Here is a 26452-nt window from a genome sequence, read left to right as displayed (position 1 = left end):
TTAAAATTAATAATTTTAGTACACTTCTCAATTTGAATCAATTAGTCAATTTGAAAATATATCAAAAGACTTTGTCTGGGATTAGTGTCGAAGTAAACTACTGCTTGAGAAATTGGTTATACATACATAAAAGATTGAATTGACTCTCAATGTTCCAAAATTGAAAAAGACCTTTCGAAATTGGAGTTCTTGACCCGCCCTTTCGAAATTGGGATTTCTGCGGCGTGGTAAGGCATAAGTTGTTGTGAGATTCATTGAGGGCATATTTTTAGTCTTTTTGGTTGATTCGAATTTTTTATATTAAAAAAATTATTGAGTAGACTATTCATATAAAAAATTAAGTAAATTAGACATCTATCACCTCATAATAAGAGCACATGGTTAACATGATTTTAATAATTTTTTAAAAATAATTAAGACTTTTCATGAGATTTTAGATGTCTAATTAACTTGATTTTTTTATATGAGTAATATACTTAGCAAACTTTATAATATAAATAGTTCAGATTATTAAAATACACTCAATAAATACCTATATAAGCCCTCATAACAAGACTGTTCTGCCATAACTTTTAACCCCATTCGTCTAATGTCGTTTTATGGACTTCACCTTCCTAGGGGGAGCTTACTTGGGGTTCTTCAAATAATAACGTTTCACATTATTTATTTTGTGATAATTATTTTATTATTTTTTAAAATATAACATGAAATAATAAAATATATTATTTAAATCAATAAAATTTAAATTGACACACCAATGCTATGTATCTTTAGATAATTTTATACATTTTTTTAAAGTTTTTATTTAATGATAATGTTGTATAAATATAGTGTATATATATATATATATTAAATCAATATAAATGATGTGTCTTATTTATATTCATTATTTAAAAATCAAAATTTTCATCTTTTTTTTCATAATTATAAGAATGTCATTTACCCATCATTCTATTTGAATATCATTTTCTTTTAATATAATAACTTAATTTGTCCACGTAAAATTTATTATATTAAAAAATATTAATATTAATTTTCTTATTTCTTAGATATGATCAATTCTACTTGTAAACTTATTCACTCTATTTTTTTTAATAGCCGAACTTATTCACTCTATTTGATTACATTTTTTTGATTTGTTATACATATATTTTTAAATACATAAAAATTAATTTGATGAAAATAAATAAACTTATACATAATTTTTTAAAATTTTCAATTTTTTCCTCTAAAACAAATAAAATTATACAAAAATAATGAGTCTTTTAATTTTAATTTTATTTATCAAATTAATTTTAATTTAAAAAAATTAAAACCAAATAAAAAAAGATGGCAGTTGGTTCATGGTAGCACATGAATACCCTATAATAGTGGTGAACAAACGCCGGGTTGGAATACATTTGGGTCGGGTTCTATATTTGTTTAAGTTTGATTCAAAAGCTCACCTATCGAACTATATGTTAAAAAAAATTAAAATATTTCACAATTAAATTTAATCACGCATCACAAGAAATGTGAGTTTCAATAAAATCATTAGAGATAAAATCTAGATTCAAAAATATATATATATATATATATATTTTAATATATTATAAATAAATAATAAGTTGGCCCGGTCTAAATCAATTAAAAGTATAGGTTTTAAACCTAATTTATTACTGAAAAATAATAGTCTAATACGATCTTATAAACTAAATTAACCATTCCAAATATTAAAAAAATAAAACTGAGCCAAACGAACTGAACGGCCAATGAATGGATATCCATCCCTACCCCATAATAGTTGCTCGCCATTATTAATGACCATTTATAATTCTCTCAGCTCCGAATTTAATTGACGTTTTAAAAGGTTTGGGTACGACGTCGCTATCATAGCACTAACGGCCAAGGTGACACTATGAGGCTAGCTAGCGTTGACTTGACTAAAGGCATCTGAAATTTAGGTTTTCTTATCACTTAAAAAAGTTTAAAAATTACTATTAAGTCATATTATTTTTCTACCACATCACTTCAAATTCAACTAATATTTTATAAAATATCAAAAAATACACTTATTTAAAACATTTCAAATAACCCTTAATTCTCTGTGTTCGGATTAATATGTTTTTATGAATCGGGGTGAGGCTTTGGGTCTACTGGACCCAATTTCAACTATTTAAATTGTTAATTTTGTCGTGAAAAAATAAATTGATGTGATAACAAGAGCTATATAATTCTATGAAAACATTATAATTCAGTACGTGTTTTTAAAATAAATTTTAAATTGGTGATAAAATTTATCAACTTTGAAGTTATAAAAAGTTTTTCTTAGTCAGTTTCTCCATATTTTATTATATTTATTTATAAAAAAAATGATAATTATAATTTTAAAAATAAACAATTTCTTTATTATAAATAATCTAATAAATCCGATTACATGATCAATTCAAATCCTCACAACGAGTCCCAACCATACTCTCCTGTCATACAATGACGCTAAAATTCTTCTTAAAGATAAAATTTAGTAAGACTTTTTCACGAATCACTCCTCATGGTCTATCATTTTCTTTCATTTTCCCCTCTATAAATTATAGCATTGTCAAACCAACGTGTAGAAAATCTGGTATAAGAGTTTTTTGGGTTGACTGGTAAGAATTTAATTAGAAATACGAAAAAAAAAGAGAGATTAATATTAAATAATATTTACTTAATACTTAACCGGTGAATATTATGAGAATAATTTGTTTAAGAGATATGTTATTATTATTTTTAAAATTTATAATAAGTTGAATTTTTAAAAAAATATTATATAATTTTTTTTTTTTGTAAATAGATTATGTGAAATCGTTATTTCAAAACAAATCGAACTGTATTTAAATAGTTTAATTTGAATTGATTTCATAATTTTAATAATTTTATTTAATTTCAATTTTTATAAAATCGTATATAATAAATTGATCTTGATTCCATTCTCATCCATCCAAATTGAACCATGTTAACCTTGAAATCTATTCTATCATCGGCAAGTTACTAGATATTTTTAGATGGGAAAAATTATAAACACACACTCTAAGCTTTATTTAAAATATAAATTATTTTTTGTGATTTGAAAAATTACAAATACTTCCGTATTAGAATTTTTTTACTTTACAAAATTAACTAAAAAAATGAAATTCATAATTACTCTCCTATACAATAATAAAATTTTCTAAATTATTAATTGAAACATATTTTTAAAATCATTAAAAACTGTTAATTGATTTTATAATCTATTAATAAATGGAGCGATTTATTATAAAATTAAAAATTTCAAAAAATAAAATATAATTTTTAAAATTATAAAAGTCATTCATATTTTAATCAAACTTAAAAATGTATTTGTAATTTATCCTTTAAATGGCTATTTGTAATTTATCCTTTAAATGCGTAGGAACAAGAAATCCACGTGTTTCACACTGACAGTTGCCATGCATGATGAAGGTTTGTCCAGACCAATCGCATCTATGGCTGACAGGGACTAATCTCAACCATCCCATTACTTTTTCTTTTTTTTTTCATTCTCATTTTTCTACCATAATAGTATGTAAAACTCACTTTTGTCAGTTTATTCAACAACAAAGCTAATGTGTGAAGTGAATAAAAATCAGTGGAGAATGATTCTTTACTTGCGAGACTATTATGACCTTTTGGAGCTCTCTTTCTTTTCTTTTCTTTTATTTTCTTTTCTTTTTTGTAATTTTATTCATGTCTTGATGAGACCTATATGTATATATACATGTGTATATATGGACAAAAACTGTTCAAAGCTTAATCCCTAGATGGGTTTCACAGGTAATCTTGTTTTCCACCATCTACCCAACTACTTCTCAGAATCTCTCATTTATTTTATAATTACTATCACTGTCTTTCCATTTATTAATTCATCCATGTGGGTTCTTCAATGCAGTTGAACACTGGTTCTTCAGCTTGTTTGTTTTTTTTAATATATTTATAAATATCTACCTATATATGTATGTACTTATCTATACAACCATGAATAATTATACAATAATGGGTATCTAAAATTCTGTGAATTTGATTATTCCCATGTTGAATACTCTTATGTTCTTGTGAAATTTTTGCTTGTTCCCCATGTGGGTACGGATACCTAGTACCCAAGTTGCTCAAGGCTAGGTTTCAAATTTAATGTTATTGTATGAATGTGTTTCAGTTGTTTTCTGCGCATGAATCTCGCTATATTGTTTGTTTTTTTGACTCGGGTTATGAGAGTTTAAGGGTCAATGTCAATTGGGTAATCTTGATCCTCTATCTCCAATCTCTTTATTGTAAGCTTCAATTTCATGCTCTACATGTGTTTCCAGGTGTTTGATTTTTTGACACAATGGTAATCTGAGCTGAGGCCTCAAAAGGGTTAATTGCTGGTTTGCATAGAAATGGAGTCTAGTCTGTTCATTAGAAGAGCATTGATTTTGTTGATGTTCTGTATGTGGGTTCCAATGGAAGTCATGGGTGCGACTGGCAATGCTACTGTTTCGTCTTTGAGGCCGAGTGTTTTGAATATCGGAGCTTTGTTTACATTGAATTCAGTTATCGGACGATCAGCGATGCCAGCAATTACAGCTGCTGTTGATGATGTCAATTCCGATTCTACTGTGCTTTCTGGGACGAGGTTGAATCTTATTTTGCACGATACGAATTGCAGTGGGTTCCTTGGAACCATAGAAGGTAATCTCTGAATTTGTTCAACTTGAATTGGTGGAAACTGTTTTTGAATTCGGGCCTAACTAAATTAGACATTCCCTATTGTTGCTAACTTGCAAGGGACACACACCCCTTGGCTCTGTGAAGCAGAACATGTTTTATATGGTGCAGTCGTTTGCCTTTGTATATTTGAGGAGTTAGCTTATTCAAAGCAGGGGATTTCCAAACTAATAATCTGCACGGGTTGCCCAACAGTTAAGAGAGCGAACTCTTGGGCAAGCAATAAATTTGGACGTCTTGGATTCGACTCTTGCAGGTGTCTCCAGGGCTTAACCAATTTATGTGATTTGTGGGTGATTGCAAGAGTGGGTCTAAGGGGCATTGCCTTGGAGAGGTTTCATTGTCATAAAAAAAAAGTATAAACTAGTTATCTTTATGTTTAGCATCATGTGCTTTTTTAATTATTTCCCTATTACTACAATGGCTTTTGACCGTATATTTCCTAGTCTTCTGAGAAATCTAGTTCTAGAACTGCACTCAAGTTGCTGGAGATATCAAGCATATTTTAGTCTTTCATGGCTTTAAATTTTTTGTTTTTGCATTCTTTATGACAAGTTGAATGCAGAGTTTGGCATAAGAGTGTTTTCTGTTTGCTCTTTGTTTAGTTTGGTGCTTTTTAGAATATGTGTTTACATTTGTCCTTTTATTGAACTTGATTCCAGAAAAATTATGCCCAAGGGTTCTTAGGTATAACAAGGAAGTGGTGCTAATATTGTTATGAAGTAAAAGCATGTCTGAAGTAAATGACTCATGGTAGAATCTTATTAATACTTTGCTCAAAAATTTTACTAAATTTTCTACCAAATGTCTCACATGAGTGTGGGACCCGCATCATGTGAGTTCCACACCCATGTTGAGACATTTGGTAGAAAACTTGATAAACCCTTTGGGGTCTGTAGCATTACCCTACTTTGCTTGATTTAATTAGAGATCCCAATGTGAAAGCATTGCTGTTAGCAAATCATTAATTGTTTTGGTATTAATTGGGCAAAAGGATTTCATTTTTTTTTTTTTTTCATAGATTACAAGTAGCAATAATTAACCCGCTCATAGATAGTGAAGAAGATCACTGTTGCACTTTACATCCAAAGTTATATTTGTGGAATATCATCACCCCATGTGAGGGGTGATCCTCCATGTGCTGCATGAGCTAACCATGTGAAGCCAGCACACAAGATAGCTGGCCATATGCAAGGCCAGCCTCTCCATCTCCATTCTGATTGAGTATAAATGGAGGCTAAGGGGAGGGTTTGAGAGTGAGAGCAGAGCAAGCCACAGAGAGTGAGATATGTGAGGCAGAGAGACCGTCTCCCTCGGTGTGAGCGAGGGAGACGGGTGAGTGGGTGAGTGAGGAGAGTGTGAGCTCCTCCTCTATTGTAATCTTTCTGTAATATCTCCATTATTATAGTGATAACCGGCTACTCTCCCGTGGACGTAAGCATTGAGGCCGAACCACGTTAAATATTGTGTCTCCTTGAGTGTGGGTGTGTTTTTCTGCATGGAATAATTTCTATAAGGTCTTGGGCGGGATCCCAGATCCCAACAATTGGTATCAGAGCCTCGTCGGTGGCGTTTCGGAACAAAAACAGCGTGTTGTTTGAAACTGCCCAGAAATCGTATTGCTCGAAATCAGATTTTGAGCATACCAGGAGCAAGGGCTCGACGAGAGGAGTCCAGAAATATAAAGCAGACACCCAACGAACACCGGACGCGCCCTCACGCGCCTCTGGAATTTGGCGAGTGAATCCCAGTCGCGACACGCGCCCCCACGCGCCGTGAAGAGAGTCGGCGCGTCGGCCCAGTCTCACGCACGCACCCCACGCGCGGCTGAAGGAAGAAGGTAAGTGGGGAAAGGCGCGTGTAAGGCACGCGCAGGCCACGGGCGCCCCGTCAGCAGCCGCGTCATCAGACACATCAGCATAAGCATGCTAGCCGTACTGCCACGTGGCAGATAGGTTATCGACACGTGGCGGTCCACGTCAGCGCCACGTGACAGTCTGTCATCGCCACGTCAGCAAGTGGTCGCCATGTGGCAGCACAGTCAGTTGCCACGTCAGCATCCAGAGGAGGGATCCAGTGCGACGCGGCAATGGTGCGGCCGCAGGAGGAAGGATCCAGTGCTTTGCGGCGAAGGTACAGCCGCAGATCTAAGGCGTACAAAATGTTTTGGCTAGATCGAAGCCATTTGGAGTCCGTTTTTGGTAATCCAATAGTGATTTTCAACTATTTGGAGTATTCCGGACACATCCGTATGGTCAGATTTTAGAGACGGAGTTTCTGTAAAAAGAAGACAGATTAAAGAGATGAACGGCATCAGGGGCAGTGGACAGAATATTTTGTTGGTACACGGAATATTCCCTGAACTTCTGAAAATTGCAATTTGGCCCAGAATTTTTAGAAAATTGTGGTGTGGCCCAGTTTTCGAGGATAGTTTTCAGTGAGGTCCCCGGAAATGCAGCAAAGGTTGGTTCTAGCTAAACGGACCGCTCCGGACGCAACCGCGAGGTCAGAATAGTGAAATTCTGAACGGTTTGGAAAGATTGTCAAAACATGGGTGTTTGCCATCTTCAATACTCGAAGGAAGGTTGCCGGATATTATGGAATGCTGCGGATTCACTGAAGAGGTTAGAATGGGCAGATTCTGACCAGATTGGACAACCAGATACAGATTGAGATAGATCATTAAAGACCAGAGGAGATCAGGCTTGATCAAATAGCAGATCGAGGGAGATCAGGATTGGTCAGGGGCGATCAGAGGATTGCAGACATGATTATCTCAAAGGTCTAGGAAAGTTCTGTCAAAAAGACACTGTCTAAGGAGACTGGTTCTTAAGTGGGACCGGTTGTGACCCCACCAGTCTTTCCTGGGAACTTTCCTGGTTGTTGAGGTATTCGGAGGATCTGGTTCAATTAGAAGAGAAGACCATTCATCGACGGATAGATGATTTGGCAACAAGCCAAAGAGAAGGCTAAGGGACACGGAGGTCCCTCAACTACAGTAGTTGCAGTGCAAGCACTATGCACAGAGTTGCATAGTGGTAACTTGTACAGACCAGTGAAAGTTGTCTTGGCAGAAGGGCTAACTGTCAAACATCAGTACGGACGTACAAGTGAGACAGAACCGAACATCAGGGATTGCAGCACAGACAACAAGCGTATGTGGAAACACCAGGAGGTTGTTCAGAAGTGTAGAGGGCAAAGGCTGAAAGTTCAGAAATAAGCTCCGAGCAAGGAAAATTGAGGATGTTGATGTGTCAAACTCTGAAGTTTTCTAGTTGCTCCCGTGTTCATCATGCAAGGAGTTGCACGGTAATGCATGACAGTCAAGGGCATCCCAGCAGGGGGTGCAGGACATCCAATCAGGGGGTGTCGGATATCTTGGTTGCGCAAGTTCAAGCATAGCAGGTATAGACATCCGAGACAGAAGCATGGAAGAGATCTGTGGGAGATAGGAGCAGAGGCTCTCTCCAAATCAGAGAGTGTTGTGAGTTGAGTTGAGGATGTAGGATTCCCTCCTCCTCTTATATCTCTGGTGTATTATCTCTAGCTTCAGCGGGTGCAAGCATCTCAGTGAGGAGATGCAGACTATGCTGAAGACATCCGAGACAGGAAGCGTGGAAGAGATCTGTAGGAGATAGGAGCAGCGGTTCTCTCCAAATCAGAGAGTGGTGTGAGTTGAGTTGAGGATGTAGGATTCCCTCATCCTCTTGTATCTCTAGTGTATTATCTCTAGCTTTCAAGGGATGCAACGTCTCAGTGAGGAGATGCAAACTATGTTGAATTTGGGCGTGACAAGATTAGCAGCAATGTGTGTTGTGGATCACCTCACATGGGTTGAGGGGGTGATTTGTGGAATATCATCACCCCATGTGAGGGGTGATCCTCCATGTGCTGCATGAGCTGGCCATGTGATGCCAGCACACAAGATAGCTGGCCATATGCAAGGCCAGCCTCTCCATCTCCATTCCGATTGAGTATAAATGGAGGCTAAGGGAAGGGTTTGAGAGTGAGAGCAGAACAAGCCACAGAGAGTGAGATATGTGAGGCGGAGAGACCGTCTCCCTCGGTGTGAGCGAGGGAGACAAGTGAGTGGGTGAGTGAGGAGAGTGTGAGCTCCTCCTCTATTGTAATCTTTCTGTAATATCTCCATTATTATAGTGATAACCGGCTACTCTCCCGTGGACGTAAGCATTGAGGCCGAACCACGTTAAATATTGTGTCTCCTTGAGTGTGGGTGTGTTTTTCTGCATGGAATAATTTCTATAAGGTCTTGGGCGGGATCCCAGATCCCAACAATATTCAACTGACATTTATTAATAATGAATGATCAACAACCCCTTCCAATAATCAAGAATGAGGATTAAGTAAGAAAACTTTCACAATCAAAAAAAAAAAGTAAGAAAACTTTAACCAGCTGCTCTCTTGTTTTCTCTCTCTCTTTCAGTCATCAAAGAAAAAATGAGAGATTTTGACAAAGCATCCTTACTTGTGTAGCTTTGGAGCTGATGGAGAAAGATGTTGTCGGTGTAATTGGTCCACAATCCTCTGGAATAGCACACGTTATCTCCCATGTTGTGAATGAACTTCATGTACCAATGCTGTCATTCGCTGCAACAGATCCTACACTTTTGGCTCTACAATTCCCATACTTCCTCCGCACTACACAGAATGACTATTTCCAGATGTATGCTATAGCTGATTTGGTTGAATTTTATGGTTGGAGGGAGGTAATTGCTATCTTTGTTGATGACGATTATGGAAGAAATGGGATTTCCATATTAGGCGATGCCCTTGCAAAGAAACGTGCCAAGATTTCTTACAAGGCTGCATTTACTCCTGGAGCTGCTAAAACTGACATCAATGACTTGTTAGTTGCAGTAAACTTGATGGAATCTCGGGTTTATGTTGTTCATGTAAATCCTGACACAGGTCTGAATGTTTTTTCCGTGGCGAAGACTCTCGGGATGATGACTGCTGGCTATGTTTGGATTGCTACAGATTGGCTTCCTTCGGTGTTAGATTCGTCAGAACTAGTTGATTCGCACATAATGGATCCCTTACAAGGGGTTATTGCGCTTCGCCATCACACCCCTGAGTCCGATGTCAAGAACAATTTTACATCTAGGTGGAAATACTTGAAAAACAAGGAGAGAACAAGCTTCAATTCTTATGCACTCTATGCTTATGATTCTGTTTGGCTGCTTGCACGTGCACTTGATGTTTTCTTCAGTGAAGGTGGAAATATTTCCTTCTCCAATGACCCTAGGTTGCACGACAGTAATGGAAGCATGCTACAATTCGCGTCGTTACGCACTTTTGATGAAGGCCCGAAATTGCTCCAAATACTTCTCACAATGAACTTCACAGGTCTATCTGGTCAGATTCAATTTGATCCAGAGAAGAATTTAATTCATCCAGCATTTGATATTCTTAACATTGCTGGGACTGGGTCTCGCAGGATAGGTTACTGGTCAAACTATTCAGGCCTTTCTGTGGTTGCTCCGGAAACATTATATACGAAGCCCCCAAACACTTCTACTGGTAATCAACATCTTAACATTGTAATATGGCCCGGTGAAACTCCAAAACAACCTCGGGGTTGGGTGTTCCCTAACAATGGGAAGCCTTTGCAAATAGTAGTGCCTAACCGAGTAAGTTATAAACAATTTGTTGCTAAAGAAAAGGGCCCTCTAGGGGTGAAAGGATACTGCATTGACGTCTTTGAAGCTGCTGTGAACTTGTTGCCTTATGCTGTACCCCACGCATATACAGTATACGGTGATGGTGTGAGAGAACCTTCCTACAACAATCTTGTGTATGACGTTTCCCAAAATGTGAGTATTTGCTGTTAAATTTCTATTCAAAGTTCTTTTAAGTTCTTGTAATTATCTTGATTTTCTTCGTTCTTCAGAAATACGATGCAGCTGTGGGGGACGTAACGATTATTACAAACAGGACAAAGATTGTAGATTTTACGCAGCCATTCATGGAATCCGGACTTGTCATACTTGTTCCGGTCAAACAGACAAAATCTAGTGCTTGGGCTTTCCTCAGGCCTTTTACTGTGGAAATGTGGTGTGTCACTGGTGCCTTTTTCCTTTTTGTGGGAGCTGTTGTTTGGATTCTAGAGCATCGGTTGAATCATGAATTTCGTGGTCCACCAAGCCAGCAGATTATGACAGTCTTCTGGTTAGTATGTCATAACTCATTGAAATCCCTCTGATTTAAGTAAAGCCACAGATTATATTTAAAACCTTTTTGATCAATCTGAATGACAACATAGATTATGCCGTAGCAATATTTTGTATACAAAATTGATATATTTAAGATGGCTTCTAATGTTGCAGGTTCAGTTTCTCAACAATGTTTTTCTCACACAGTATGTTGCCTATCTCTTATGTTCTCTTCTCTTATTTTATCGCATAATTTTTTTAGCGAGTGATACATTCTTTTGTGAAAATTCAAGCTTTAAGACTTCTAAAATACTTCTCTGCTTGACTCAACACAGGAGAGAACACTGTGAGCACCTTGGGACGTTTAGTGCTGATACTATGGCTCTTTGTAGTGTTAATTATCAATTCAAGCTACACTGCAAGTTTGACGTCAATCCTTACAGTGCAACAGCTCACATCACAGATTGAAGGGATTGACAGTTTGATCTCGAGTACCGATCCAATTGGAGTTCAGGATGGATCATTTGCATACAATTATCTGATTGAAGAGCTCAACATAGCGGAGTCTAGACTCAGATCGTTAAAAGGCCAGGAAGAATATACAACTGCCCTTCGCCAAGGTCCGAAAAATGGTGGAGTAGCTGCAATTGTTGACGAGCTTCCATATGTTGAGCTCTTCTTGTATAACACCCAATGCGAATTTAGAATTGTGGGACAAGAATTTACTAAAAGCGGATGGGGATTTGTAAGTACTTTCTCTGTATAATCCTGAACATTTAATTAAAATATATAAAAAAAAATTAGAAAAAAAAAACCTATCCAATGGTGCCAAAATGTATGGGCTAAATTCAATATTTTTCTTAGCCAGGCCCAAGTTTAGTGCTTATATCACTATAACGTCTCTGTTATATATTTTCATGAAGGTCTAATGTGATTTTCATGTTTAATTTCTTGACTCAGGCATTTCAGAGGGACTCGCCTCTTGCAGTTGACATGTCGACTGCCATTCTACAACTGTCAGAGAATGGCGATCTCCAAAGAATCCATGATAAATGGCTGTCGTCCAACACATGCCCACAAGGCAACCAAGTTGATGCAAACAGGCTCTCTCTCACAAGCTTCTGGGGCCTATTCTTGATTTGCGGCGTAGTGTGCTTCATTTCTCTTACGATATTTTTCTGTAGGTTGTGCTTGCAGTATCAGAAGTACAACCCTGATGGCCAGGAACAGGAGATCGAGGAGAATGAACCTGCTAGGCGTAGGCGATTACTGCGTGCACCTAGCTTCAAGGGCATGATTGATTTTGTTGATAAGAAAGAAGTCGAGATCAAGGAGATGATTAAGAGAAAGAGTAGTGATTCTAAGAGACAACCAAGCCAAAGCTCCGATGGGCAGCCCTGTTCACCTTAGGGAATTTTTTTGTTAGGTACATCATCGATACAAAATCTCATCATTACTGCTCGAACCCTGAGAAACACCAAAAGTTTAGGCAGCTAGGATGAGAATGTCATATATGTAGAGAAAATTGAGAAAAATTTGGCAAGATATGTATTTTTTTTTAAACCTTGTGTCATACAATTATGTATTTACTAGTTTATATTTTGCAGTAGGAAACTTGTGAAGATGTTGATAGTTTTCTTTATGCTGTGTTTGATTGAGAGATTTGGAAAGAGAAAGGGAAAAGGTGTGTGAAACTAGATGAAATGTAGGTATATTTTATTCACATTTCACCTAACTTTTCATTTTCTCTTTCCAAATCCCTCCTCAAATCCCCCAACCAAACACAACGTTAAGGTTTCTGTTTAGTGGATTAGAAGAATGTTGCTGAAATAGGCCATTTCTATATGAGTTGGTGTTGAAAATATGTTTGTCAAGGCCTGCTATAAGCTGTGTTGGCCAGATGGCATAGTATTTGGTTGGCATTCTAATTCCTAAGTGATTCAACAATGTTCTCTTCTCTTGTTACAAAACCATGAAATGAAAATGTTTACATTGTTACCATTAAATTGTGCTCTGATATGGGTATGGAAATGAGGCTGCAATGAGTTATGGATTGTGGGGTGAGTTAGGCTGGTGACAATGATCGTCTAAACAAGTTACTAGGTACAGACTTAGGGTTGGTTTGGGAAATAATGATTTTTTATTTTTTATATTTTTATTTTTTGGGTGAGGTGAAAGTATAGAAAGTGTTTAGGAATAACTTTTTGACTTTTTCTGGTAAATTTTTTTTTTTTTTGAGTAAAATTCAATATTCCCAAATGAGGCCTTGGAACCATGTTTTTAAGTACTTAACTAGAAAAAAAAAATGATTATTTTTTATCAGTAGACCTAACTAGAGTAAAAGAAAAAAAAAATTATTGATTATTCTAAAGGTGAAGGAGGAATATTTTAGATTCTTACGTATAAAGGCTTTGTTTGGAAAGTTAGTTATTTTGGTAGGTTATTTTAATTTTTGACTTATTATAGTAGATTACAATAGTTGTGGTGGGAAGAGGGTTAGATTTTTTTTTATTTTTTTTTTTAGTTGAATGTGATATTTGTGAGAGAAAAAGTGAGTTTTATTGACTATTTTAACATATTTTGTCTTTTAAAACGATTTTAGCTAAAAATAAAAATATAAAAATATAAAACACCTAAAAAGCTCTTCCCAAACACCCCAAAATTATCAATTGGAGTTAATTATACAAATAGTTTTCAAAATAGGCTATCTGTTACACTATAATTCCAAATCATTTAAGTTTCCTACTTTGATATCTGAATTATTAGATTTGTTACACTTTAGTTTTTGGTGTCAGAGCCATTCAAAATTGATAATTAAGAGGGAGAGTTTTTAAGAATTTTACCAAAAAATGCAATAAAATTAAAAGATTATGACCTAAATGTAACAAGTAAAGGGCATATTTTGAAGATCAAACTGCCACAAAATTTTTCAAGGATCATTTGAGCATTTGGTCATTTTGATTTTATTAAGATTTCATATAAAATTTCAAAATATCCCTCATGTTATTGTTTTAGGATGATGCTAATTCTAGTGATTAAAGTACAACAGATTGCATATGAATATAATTATGTGAGGGAGATTTCATAATCTAGCTTTGGGCCGTGGTAATGACCGGGCTAAAATTGGTCCGAGCATGTTTGGGCCAAGCTAGGCTGGGGCAATCCAGGTGCAGTGCGCTCGGTTAAAGCCCAGGTCTGATTTGGCCGGGATAACTTCTCTGCTAGCTCGGTTCGTGTTGTTTGCTCATTGAGATTGGCGTGCAAGATCCTTCGCAGACCGGCCAACCGAGCAAGTTCTCAGTCATTACGGAGGGCTGCTAAGCTCGGTCATAACAGAGCTCAGCTCAGAGCATTGCATGTCCCGGAAGTAATACGGTCGTAGGAAGATGAGGCAGCACTGTCGGGCTGTCCGTTCGCGCCAACGCCGTTTGGCAGTTTGGTTAGGTGGTGTTTAGCTGTATTTACGCTGACACATGGGAAAGTAGGATAGGGGAGCAGGTCCACGTGTCGAAAGGCAAATGGATGCAGAGGCACGCGCAGAAGGTATGTAAACGTTACTACGCCTCCCATGTTGGGGATGAAACTTCATCTGGTGAGAGAAACTCCCTTCCTCTCTCTCTCTCTCTCTCTCTGAGTGTGTGCTAACTTGACCGTCGGAGGGATTTTCCGGTAACACACCGCTGGGTAGCTCACTGCCGTTGTGCTCGCAGGTTAATCAGATCGAAGCGAAGCTTGGACGCAAGGAATACTGGCGGTACCAAATATTTGTCCCCCATACAATTGGCGCCGTCTGTGGAAATTCGACAAACAAAACCTTGTCCTCCAAGCTTCTCCGGTCATCTTTTATGGCGAACCACGACGACATTCCGTTACTCGCCATCAACGGCATCACGCCAAAGTTCGTTTGTCTCAGAGATGGCCTGTCCACCATTCCGACGATGGCTGATTTGGAGACCTCCGCACAAGGATTTCCCAGGGATGCGCGAGACAAGCGCGTAAGGAGCTTTGAGCGCTCTGTCATTCCAAAAGAGCGTCGCCGACGGCAAGATTCACACACTTAACACTTAGAAGACAAGCTGAGAGATCAAGATACCATCATCAAGAAAATAGCGACAGAAATGGAGGCCATGAGATACCAGATGAAGGGAAAGGGCATTGCTGGAGTGGGAAACCACAATGAGCACGCCCATTCTCGCCGTTTCGGTAGTCTTAATAGACGTCACACACCTTCACTCTCCGCCACGAGAAGCATCAGAGCTGGAGACTACGTAGCACCGGCGACGATGTCTCGCACGCAAAGCTGCAGTTACCACCCCTCACACTAGACGACGGCGTCGAGGTATTCTCGCTCCGACCATTCGAAAAACTTAAGGGATGTGTTGGAGGAGCGTGTTCGCCGGCAGGAGGCACAGAGGGTGCTTGCACTGCAGCGGCTAGTCCTTAGAGGGCGAGCCAGTGAAAAGGTCGCCATGCCACAACCACACTTGGCGGCACGCCCGCCACCAGACAGAGAGTTGGCAAGGCTAAGTGCCACCCCTTTTTCCGTAGAGATCGAGAACACATCGCTTCCCCCCCGAGTTCCGTCAACCAAAGTTCACGCCCTATGACGGAAAGACTGATCCATATATGCACGTAAGCTACTTCCGGCAGGTTATGGTTGGGCACAGGCAAAACGATGCGCTCATGTGCCTTGTTTTTCCATCAAGTTTGGGCGAGTTGGGCCTAAAATGGTTCGAGAGGCTGCCGAAGGAGAGCATCAAGAGGTGGCAATAGTTGGTAGAGGCATTTGTCACCAGATTTAAGACAAATGCTAAAATGCCCAAGGAAATTGACCATTTCTTGAGAGTAAAGATGGAGCAAGGCGACTTTTTGAAGGCGTATAACACTAAGTATTTGGAGACTTTCAACGAGATCCTTGATTACCCGACCAACCTTGCAATCACTCAGTATAAGCGCGGTCTTCCAGTTAGACATCGACTGAGAGACTCGCTCATAATGAATCAACCGTCAACCATGGAATTGCTCATGCAACACATTAATGAGCACATCCAAGTTGAAGACGATGCAGCCGCAGCTATCGTGACGACAAGTCTGGTAGTAGAGAATAAGAGAGTAGTGCGAAAGGTTCACGCAGTTGGACAAGATGATGGCCATGCAAACCACCATGGAAGAGATATAGGGAGTTCGATTTTTGGAAGACATCTGTAAGAAGGCCAAGGAAAAAGGGCATAAAACTTGAGGAATGTAAATGGCCGATCCATTTTTAGAACATCGAACTCTACCAATCTAAAGTTTTGTTCTTAGTTCTATTTTTGTAACCGTTTTTGCCATTAGCATAATGAAACAAGTAGACCATTTTCTTGAGAATTGTTGTATTTTTGCCTTGCCAAGCGGATTTAGTGCGATCCAAGGGCAACTAAAAATCATTTTGACAGAAAGATCAAAATTCCTTACAGGGCGGATTTTGCTCGGCAAGAGGTTTGTTGATGGTTTTGATCAATTTTGGAATTCCTTGCCGGACGGATTTTGCTCGACAAGAGGTTTGTTGATGATTTTATCAACTCTGAAATTCCTTTGTCGGATGAATTTTACTCGGCAAGAGGTTTGTTGATGGTTTTAATCAACTTTAGAATTCCTTACCGAGCTGATCTTGCTCGCCAAGAAGCAAGTCGCCAAGCTGACCTTGCTCGTCGACCTTGGAGTTCCTTGCCGAGCTGATCTGGCTCGCCAAGAAGAAAGTCGTCGAGCGGACCTTGCTCGTAGACGTTAGAGTTATTTGCTGAGCTGATCCTGCTTGCCAAGAAGCAAGTCGTCGAGCTGACTTTGCTCGCCGACCGTTGAGTTCCTTGCCGAGCTAATCTTGCTCGCCAAGAAGCAAGTCACCGAGCTGACCTTGCTCGCCGACCTTGGAGTTCATTGTCAAGCTGATCTTGCTCGTCAAGAAGAAAGTCGTCGAGCGGACCTTGCTCGTCGACCTTGGAGTTATTTGCCGAGCTGATCTTGCTCGCTAAGAAATAAGTCGCCGAGCGGACCTTGCTCGCGACCTTGGAGTACCTTGCCGAGATGATCGACAAGAAAAAAGTCGCCGAGCTGACCTTGCTCGCCGACCTTTGAGTTTCTTGCCGAGCTAATCTTGCTTGCCAAGAAGTAAGTCACCGAGCGGACCTTGCTCGTTGACCATGGAGTTCCTTGCCGAGCTAATCTTGCTCGCCAAGAAGCAAGTCACCGAGCGGACCTTGCTCACGACCTTAGAGTTCCTTGCCGAGCTGATCTGGCTCGCCAAGAAGAAAGTCACCGAGCTGACCTTGCTCGCTGATCTTTGAGTTCCTTGCCGAGCTGATCTTGCTCGCCAAGAAACAAGTTGCCAAGCTGACTGTCATGGCCCAAACCCGCCCCTATGGGTTTAGCATCGCAACCGGCCAGTAATTCGTGATTACTAAAGGCCTACTTAACAGTAATGACAGTAACACAGAGTAAAGGGGCTGGCAGAAGCCAAACAGTAAATAAAAGATGTCCAATGAGCTGTGATAATCGGAATGCAAAAAGACTTTTATAAACAAGCCACATTCATAACCAAAACATATATACATACATCATAAACACAAACATCCATGTTAGGGACCAAATCCCTAACTATAACTGTACAGTCAAGTCTTAAATATTTATTACAGATCAGAGACAAAAGGGTGAAACTCAGACACCCCAAAACAGCCGTGGCTTGAACGGACTCGGAACCTCGAGGTGAGGCACGGTGGTTGGCTTAACAAAACAAGAGCTTAACTTGACGCTCTTAGCTTCGGTCCAATGCCTGGACACCTACATGTAAATATAAACAGTGAGCTAAAGCCCAGTGAATAACAAATGCGTAAAAGGGTTAAAAATGGATGTCCTCTCAGTAATTAAAACAGTCAATTGCATCAGTAAATCAGTTATTCGATCGGTGGCTCATTTTTCATGCCATAACAGTTATTTAGAACCATAGTAGTCATATGTGGTACATCCAATAGCAAAACAGTACAGTAGGTTTTAACAGACCGAACAGTCAATTGATGGCCATCATAACAGTAAACAGTAGTAGTTCCAAACATGGGAACTGACAGAGATCTCTGTAACAGTGGCAGTAACAGTAAGTTGCTATGGATGCCACGAATACAGTTTACAAATAGGGCAAACATTCATTCAGTAAGTAATGTCATTTCAAAAAACGATACAGTCAATCGTTCAGAAATAATTATAATTGAACGTATTTTTACAACATTATTACTTACAGAGCACTGGGCTATAGGCAAGCTAATGAACGTCCTCGAATGCCAACTCTACACAGTTACAGAATGAACACACACTAAATTACATTCTTGGGATTAATGACTTAGCCCCTTAACTTGACTTGGTGTGGTTCTATAACATTATCCTCATTAAGATGCCTTAAACTTGGCCTAGGAACGCCTATAATGGAATGAGGATGTAAAAATTACACTTTAAAATACTTTTCAAAATTTGCTGAAAACAAGGGTCTCGCTCGAGCGTGGCTTCCTACGCTCGAGCGAGCTTACCAAAACAGAGGAGTCGCTCGAGCGTGGACTTCCTCGCTCGAGCGGCCTGTAAAAATGCAAAAGTACTGGATGTTGAAAATCCCCACTTGATGCTCGCTCAATGCTCGCTCGAGCGTGAGACACAGCTCTTCGCTCAAGCGTAGGTCTCGTTCCTCGAGCGTGAGACACAGCTCTTCGCTCAAGCGTAGGTCTCGTTCCTCGAGCGTGCATCTGCGTGCACCAAAAACCTGAGAGCTTGCAATCTACGACCATCTCTGAACAAAAGATGGTCGCTCGAGTGTGGAATCCTTCGCTCGAGCGTGGAAGCCAAAATCTGGAATTTCCAGATTTGCTCCCAAAGCTCAAACCAAGAATTAAACTTATCAAAACTCAACCTTTTGGGCCCATTTTCTGGAAGACACTTGGAAGCTCTTACTACAACATATTTTTGAAGATCAATTTGTAAAATCAAGCCCAAAGGTAAGCCAATTGAACACAATTTCAAAGAAACTTTCAAGAACAATGTAAGAACATAACATGCATGAGTCTCTAAGAATTCCAATGCTCCAAAACATAACCAAATGCAAGTTTGAACTCTAAAACATGGTGAATTCATGGACTACAACCAAAATATGAACTTGCATGTAAGAATTTTATGAAAAACAACTTCAAAATGCTATGATATGAACATGCATGCATGAAATCACTCTTAATTTAACACATTAAGCTAATCCTTGACTCAAATCACTAATCTTTCCATAAACCATGCAAGAAACAACTTAATTTCATAATTAAGAAGGTGAATTCGTACTTTAGGTCTTGAATTCCAAGTATGGGAGTCTAATTTTGCAAATCTTCTACAATTCCTTCTAATTTTCCAAGCCAATTCTTGTTGAAATCAAGCTTCTCCTATCTCCCTCTCTCTCACGGTTTTTGGGCCAAGAAGATGAACAAAAAGTGGTGCATCAACATATGTAAAGTGTAAGGAGTGTTGGTCTAGAATTAGGCCACTTAGTGGCAAAAGTGTAATTTACTTGAACTAATGTGATTTAACTTTATTTATTCTATTTTAATTATTCCAAATCAAATTTTAATTAAACCTACCATAAAATCACGTAAATCCTAATTAGCACATAACACTAATCAATTTCTGATTCGGTCGCCGATAAGACTTTCAATTCGCAGTGCGAAGTTCAAATATGAACAGATCATTCAGTAGTCAAACAGATAGAAATGCATTTAAAACAATACACTCATGCAAACAGATTAGGATTTCATTCTAATCAATTACTTATCATGCTCAAACACAGTTCAACACTAATCAGAGGTGAGGGTTATCACATTGACCTTGCTCGCCGACCTTGGAGTTCCTTGCCGAGCTGATCTTGCTCACCAAGAAGAAAGTCGCCAAGTTGACCTTGCTCGCCGACCTTGGAGTTCCTTACCGAGCTAATCTTGCTCGCTAAGAAGCAAGTCGCCGAGCGGACCTTGCTCGTTGACCATGGAGCTCATTGACCATGGAGCTCCTTGCCGAGCTGATCTTGCTCGCCAAGAAGCAAGTCGTCGAGTGGACCTTGCTCGCGACCTTAGAGTTCCTTGCCGAGTTGATCTTGCTCGACAAGAAGAAAGTCACCGAGCTGATCTTGTTCACCAAGAAGAAAGTCACTGAGCTGACCTTGCTCACCGACCTTTGAGTTCCTTGCCGAGCTGATCTTGCTCGACAAGAAGAAAGTCACCGAGCTGATCTTGTTCATCAAGAAGAAAGTCACTAAGCTGACCTTGCTCGCCGACCTTTGAGTTCCTTGCCGAGCTGATCTTGCTCGCCAAGAAGCAAGTTGCTGAGCTAACCTTGCTCGCTAACCTTTGAGTTCCTTGCCGAGCTGATCTTACTCGCCAAGAAGCAAGTCGCCGAGCCGACCTTGCGCGCCAATCTTGAAGTTCCTTGCCGAGTTAATCTTGCTCACCAAGAAGCAAGTCGCCGAGCGGACCTTGCCCACCGACCTTGGAGTTCCTTGCTGAGCTGATCTTGCTCGCCAAGAAACAAGTCGCCGGGTGGACCTTGTTCACGGACCTTGGAGTTCCTTGCTGAGCTGATCTTGCTCGCCAAGAAGCAAGTCGAGGAGCTGACCTTGCTCGTCGACCTTTGAGTTCTTTGCCGAGCTAATCTTGCTCGCCAGGAAGCAAGTCACCGAGCTGACCTTGCTCGCCAACCTTGGAGTTCCTTACCGAGCTGATCTTGCTCGCCAAGAAGAAAGTCGCCGAGCTGACCTTGGAGTTATTTGCCGAGCTGATCTTATTCGATAAGAAACAAGTCGCCGAGCGGACTTGTTCGCGACCTTGAAGTTTTTATTCGAGCTGATCTTGCTCGCCAAGAAGAAAGTCGCCGAGCTGACCTTGCTCGCCAACCTTGGAGTTCCTTGCTGAGCTGATCTTGCTCGCCAAGAAGCAAGTCGCCAAGCGGACCGTGCTCGTCGACCATGGAGTTCCTTACCAAGCTAATCTTGCTCGCCAAGAAGCAAGTCGTGGAGCGGACCTTGCCCGCCGACCTTGGAGTTCCTTGCCAAACTGATCTTGCTCGCCTAGAAGCAAGTCGCGGAGCAGACCTTGCTCGCCGACTTTGGAGTTCCTTGACGAGCTGATTTTGCTCGCTAAGAAGAAAATCACCAAGCTAACCTTGCTCGCCGACCTTGGAGTTCCTTGCCGAGCTGATCTTGCTCGTCAAGAAGAAAGTTGTCGAGCTGACCTTGCTCGCTGACCCTGGAGTTCCTTGCCGAGCTAATCTTGCTCGCCAAGAATCAAGTTGCCAAGTTGATTTTGTTTGCCTAGGAAGTTGCTGAGCTGATTTTACTCCCTAAGAAGCGAGTTGACGAGCTGACTTTGTTTGCCAACTTTGAGGTTTCTAGAGCGAGCAAAATGAACCACCGAGCACAAAGTCTAGCTCGGCCTTGTAATGTAATTCCGGTCACACAAATGCGGACGGAATTAAGGGGCAATTGTGAAGGAGATTTCATAATATGGCTTTGGGCCGTGATAATGACCGAGCTGAAATTGGTCTGAGCATGTTTGGGCCAAGCTGGGCTGGGACAATCTAGGTGCAGTGCGCTCGGTTAAAGCCCAGGTCCGATTTGGCCGGGATAACTTCTCTGCTAGCCCGGTTCGCGTTGTTTGCTCGTTGAGATCAGCGTGCAAGATCCTCCGCAGACCGGCCAACCGAGCAAGTGTTCAGTCATTACGGGGGGCTGCTAAGCTCGGTCATAATGGAGCTCGGCTCGCAGCATTGTATGTCTTGGAAGTAATACGGTCGTAGGAAGATTGGGCAGCGCCGCCGGGCTATCCGTTCGCTCCAACGCCATTTAACAGTTTGGTTAGGTGGTGTTTAGCTGTATTTACGCTGACACGTGAGAAAGTAGGATAGGGGAGCAGGTCCACGCATCGAAAGGCGAATGGACGCAGAGGCACGCGCAAAAGGTATGTAAACATGATTACGCCTCCCATGCTGGGGATGGAACTTCATCTAGTGAGAGAAACTCCCTTCCTCTCTCTCTCTATCTCTGAATGGATGCTAACTTGACCGTCAAAGGAGTTTTTCGGCAACACACCGCCGGGTAGCTCACCGCCGTTGTGTTCGCAGGTTCATCGGATAGAAGCGAAACTTGGACGCGAGGAGTATGGGCGTTATCGAATATTTATCCCCCATAGAAATTAATTCTATGAGTTTTCGGTTAGAGTAAATTACAACATACAGACTTATATACTTGTCATCCATAAAATTCAACAAGTTGATTTGGGTTTCTCCATACATGATCATATTTGCAGCTGTGCTTTTTTATAGGTAATCAGTTCCCCTTTTTTTTAGATGAATTTTTAATAAGTGATCAAATTTGGATTTTTTTTTTTAGGTAATCCAGTTCATTATATATGAATAGATCCCCTCCGGTCCTTAATCTGGATCAGAGGGCGTTGTTCGGGCCCATGGAGTTCACCACGGGACTAGTTTTGATTATCCAAATTGTTAATTTTGTTTGATATTTTGTGTATTTCATTCACACAAAAAATTAGATCGATTTGATAATCGTAAAAAATTCAATTCATCGCATTTATCACTAAAAAAATGAATGACATATTTTTAAAAACACAATTATTGTCATTTTTTTATGACAAATATGATGAATTGAATTAAATTACGATTATTGATTTACCTAATTACAATAAGATAGGAATTTAATTTCACAATTGGACCCACATGAATATCTACTTAGTACCACACAATTCTAATTATTATTTTAATACCTTGATTAAAAAATTCTTTGGAATCGCATCTTCCCATAAAACACGTGGCTGGTGTGGATACGATTTGTTAATTTTAACAAAGAAAATCATGCAATTTGAAAGGTAATTTAATATTATACTAATTAAAAACACAGTAATTTAAGACAAATGGTAATCACATGTCTTGATGATGTGGTTAAGCCACATTTCTATGCAATCAATTTGGTAGAGTACCAACTTTTTTTTTTTCATTTTATATTATTATTAACATTGCAAGCTTTTCAATATCCAGAGTGATCAAGTTCTTTTAATTATTCACTTAAATTAAACAAGTAGTTGGGTGGTTTTAATCTATAGGTTCTTCTACCCTCTGTGAAATGATCTATTTGCCATCCATAATATAAATGACATTAATCATCATCAACAACTGTTTGTTAATAGTAGGATCATTTTCACTTCACCTCTGCAACTATGACACATTTGGGTCTCTCTTCCAACTAGTTGGTTGGAGGTTTGAATGCCCGGTTCCCCACATAAATTAAACTACAATTGATGTTCTTACCAACATACCAACACAAAAAAAAAAAAATACACAAGAACAAAAACAAAAAAATCTGATCACGTAATTAGGTAACTTCTCTCGGGATGATTTATCCTAATGAGGGTATGTCAATCATTTTGTGACAAAATCCTTACCCTAAGTAAGTTGTTCCTTCTCCCCTGGTGTGAGTACCTGTGTATTTTTTTTTTACTGTTTTGATAATTCAAACTGTTCATATCTTACGATTCAGCAACGATATCATTCATGAAAAAAATCTAATAATTAAATAGTTGTAATCTCATAACCAGGTCTTAATTATTTTTTAGACAAATTAGCAGGTGGCACACACGATGCATGTACAATTCAGATAAGTAAGCATAAAAATAAATAAAAAACAAAAAATAAACTAATATCATAATATGTATGTTGTTTAAAAGGTAAAAGTGTTCTTAATAAAACCCAAGATCTTGTGTTCAAATTTTGTTTACACCTTCGGATAATATTTTTTATTTATAGGATATAAAAATTTGTCACGTGCTAAAAAAAAAAAGGCACCACACTCTTAGACATCAAGTTAGTACGTACATATATAATAGTATAGATTGATGGATAGATAGATATATTAAAATCATGCTAATTATTTATTTGTTAAAAACAAATGTAGTCTTTTTTTGGAGGGATAAAAAATGTAGTCTTATAATGGGTTAATAGATGTCTAAATGGTTCAAAATTATTTTTTTTTATGAATAATTTACGTGACAAATCCTATAATATCAACTATTCAGATTATCGAAATAGACCTAAAATAAGCCCCCATCGGACCACACAAGAAGTCGCTACGTCTTTGGGCACAACAACTCGTCTTCCCAAAATTATGCGGCATATATGGCATTGAAGGGCCCTTAAAATCAGATAAGTTATTCTGTGATATAAAATGTAAATCAAACATAAAATAATTTTAGAATTAATTATTTAAAAGTCTTAATTATAAATATTATACTAACTCAAGTTCTATTTAAGATTTTTTAAACCAATAAGTCCTATTTAATAAAATTGAGAATATTATCAATTTTTTCTAATTTTTAAAACTAAGAACATTATTAATTTTGCATAATAATATTCTAAATAATTGTTTCACTAATTGAGGGAAAAAAAACAAAGTATGAGATTAAACGTCTTTGCATTTTTACTTATTGATTTGATTCAACTATCTAATAAAACTAAGAACATTATTAGTTTTTTTTTTAATTTTAAAACTGAAAATATTATCAGTTTTTTTTATTTTAAATTTTAATTTTTTTTTTTTTTTAAGTTTTGCATATCAATGTTCCATCATTTTCCTTATAAATACAAAATTTTCAGTTTTGAACAAAAAATAATTCAATTTTTTCAAAAAAAAAATGGACATACCATTTTTTTTTTAATTTTTTCAATTCGAAAGTTGATATTTTAAAGTTTTAAAAATTAAAATAAATATCAAATCTTCATATTTCTTTATAATAATCATAAATGATGAACGATCATTATTTGAAGAATAATTTTGACAATTAAAAATTTAATAAAACCTAAAAGTCTAAAAATCTTAATTAAAATTTAATGAAATAGAAATTTATAAATTAAAACTTATGTGTAAATGGTTCATAATTTTATCCTGAAATGAATATTCTTATTATGCCTTAATTTGCGAATCAAATATAGCCTTTTAGGCTTGGTTTGACATCTTTAAAAAAAGTTAAAAAGTCAAAAGTCACTATTCTATTTAAGTCACATCATCCTATTTAAGTCACATCACCTCTCTACCACATCACTTCAAACCTAACCCATATTTTATAAAAAATCAAAAAATACACTTATTTAAGACATCCCAAACAACTAGTTTAAACAAATGCCGGCACCAACCACGACAACATGCCAAAAGATGAAAGAGGAGCCCACGTAACAAACCCCAAAAAAATAAAAATAAGAACTTGGATTATTACAGACTCACATTTTTATTTTTATTTTTTGGATCGAGATTAAAGACTCACATTTAAAATGCAAATTAGAATTGGTTTTCTCATTGAAGTACAAATTATTTATACACCATAAATAAATAAATAAAAAGTTAAATAAAACAAAAAATTATTATAAAATAAAATATAAAGTGTATAATGTAAAATGAAATTTAATACGATATGAATTACAGTGAATTTCATCTACACAATTTAATTTCTTAAACTTTTTCGGCACTCTAATATTTCTTTAAATAAAATTGATAAATCTGCAAAAATTATGATATTTGGCAAATGATCTTCTCACTAAAATATTTCTTTTTCTATATCTTTAAAATACTTATAATATTTGAATCATGCAGTGAGGTTTTTTACATTTTTAAATTATCACATGATTAAATAATTATAAGTATGTTATAACAAGAGCAAAGTGAAAGTGAATCCATGGCTGTATCATTTGACGTGTTACAATTGTTTTTATCAAAATTTGTTTATATAAATCCATTAAAAAGTTAGTTATCTAAAAGTCATGTCTACAAATATTATGGTAATTCAGATTATATTTTAAAAAATTTGAATCAATAAGTCTAATTTAGTAAAATTGAGAATATTATTAGTTTTTCTCAATTTTTAAAACTAAGAATATTACTATCAATTTTACATAATAATGTTCCAGATAATTGTTTCATTAACTGATAAAAAAAAAACAAAGTATCAGATTAAATGTTTTTGTCCTTCTATTTATTTATTTGATTCAACTATTCAATCAAACCGAGAACATTAACAGTTTTTTTTCAACTTTAAAACTGAGAATATTATCAATTTTTTTATTTTTAAATTTTTTTTTTTCAGTTTTGCACATCAATGTTCCATCATCATGCTCCTTTACAGACACAAAATTTTCAGTTTTGCACAAAAAAATAATTTATTTTTTTCAATTTTTGTTTTTAAGAAATTAAAAAAAAAATTGCACATAAATTTTTTTTTAGTTTTTTCAATTTGAAAGTTAATATTTTATAGTTTTGAAAATCAAAATAAATGTCGAATCATTATATTTTTTTATAGATAATCATAAATGATGAAGGACAATTTTACCTATTAAAAATTTAATAGAACTTGAAAATTCAAAAAAAATCTTAATTAAAATTTAATAAAATAAAAATTCAGAATTTATGTATAAATCCCCTCTATTAAATTACTCCAACC

At 37.5% G+C, this 26452-nt stretch overlaps 1 protein-coding gene across 2 annotated transcripts; it reads left to right on the top strand.

The window, feature by feature from the left end:
- Positions 1–3554: 3554 nt before the first annotated feature.
- Positions 3555–12537, top strand: LOC114309820 (glutamate receptor 3.4). Of its 2 annotated transcripts, XM_028255637.2 has the most exons (7): positions 3555–3810; positions 4341–4704; positions 9235–10574; positions 10652–10929; positions 11088–11119; positions 11249–11658; positions 11874–12537. In XM_028255637.2, the coding sequence occupies exons 2-7, from the start codon at positions 4413–4415 to the stop codon at positions 12321–12323; spliced, it is 2802 nt and encodes a 933-aa protein (XP_028111438.2). In that variant the 5' UTR covers positions 3555–3810; positions 4341–4412; the 3' UTR covers positions 12324–12537. The 2 variants fall into 2 exon arrangements, with proteins under 2 accessions (XP_028111438.2, XP_028111439.2); XM_028255638.2 differs by lacking the exons at positions 3555–3810; positions 4341–4704 and adding an exon at positions 4801–5096.
- Positions 12538–26452: the final 13915 nt, after the last annotated feature.

This window comes from Camellia sinensis, chromosome 8 (assembly GCF_055761805.1).
Source record: "Camellia sinensis isolate YWXY chromosome 8, ASM5576180v1, whole genome shotgun sequence".
NCBI classification, from domain to species: Eukaryota; Viridiplantae; Streptophyta; class Magnoliopsida; order Ericales; family Theaceae; genus Camellia; species Camellia sinensis.
Note: the sequence above shows the minus strand (reverse complement) of the source record. Positions and strands in the feature narration are given on the sequence as shown.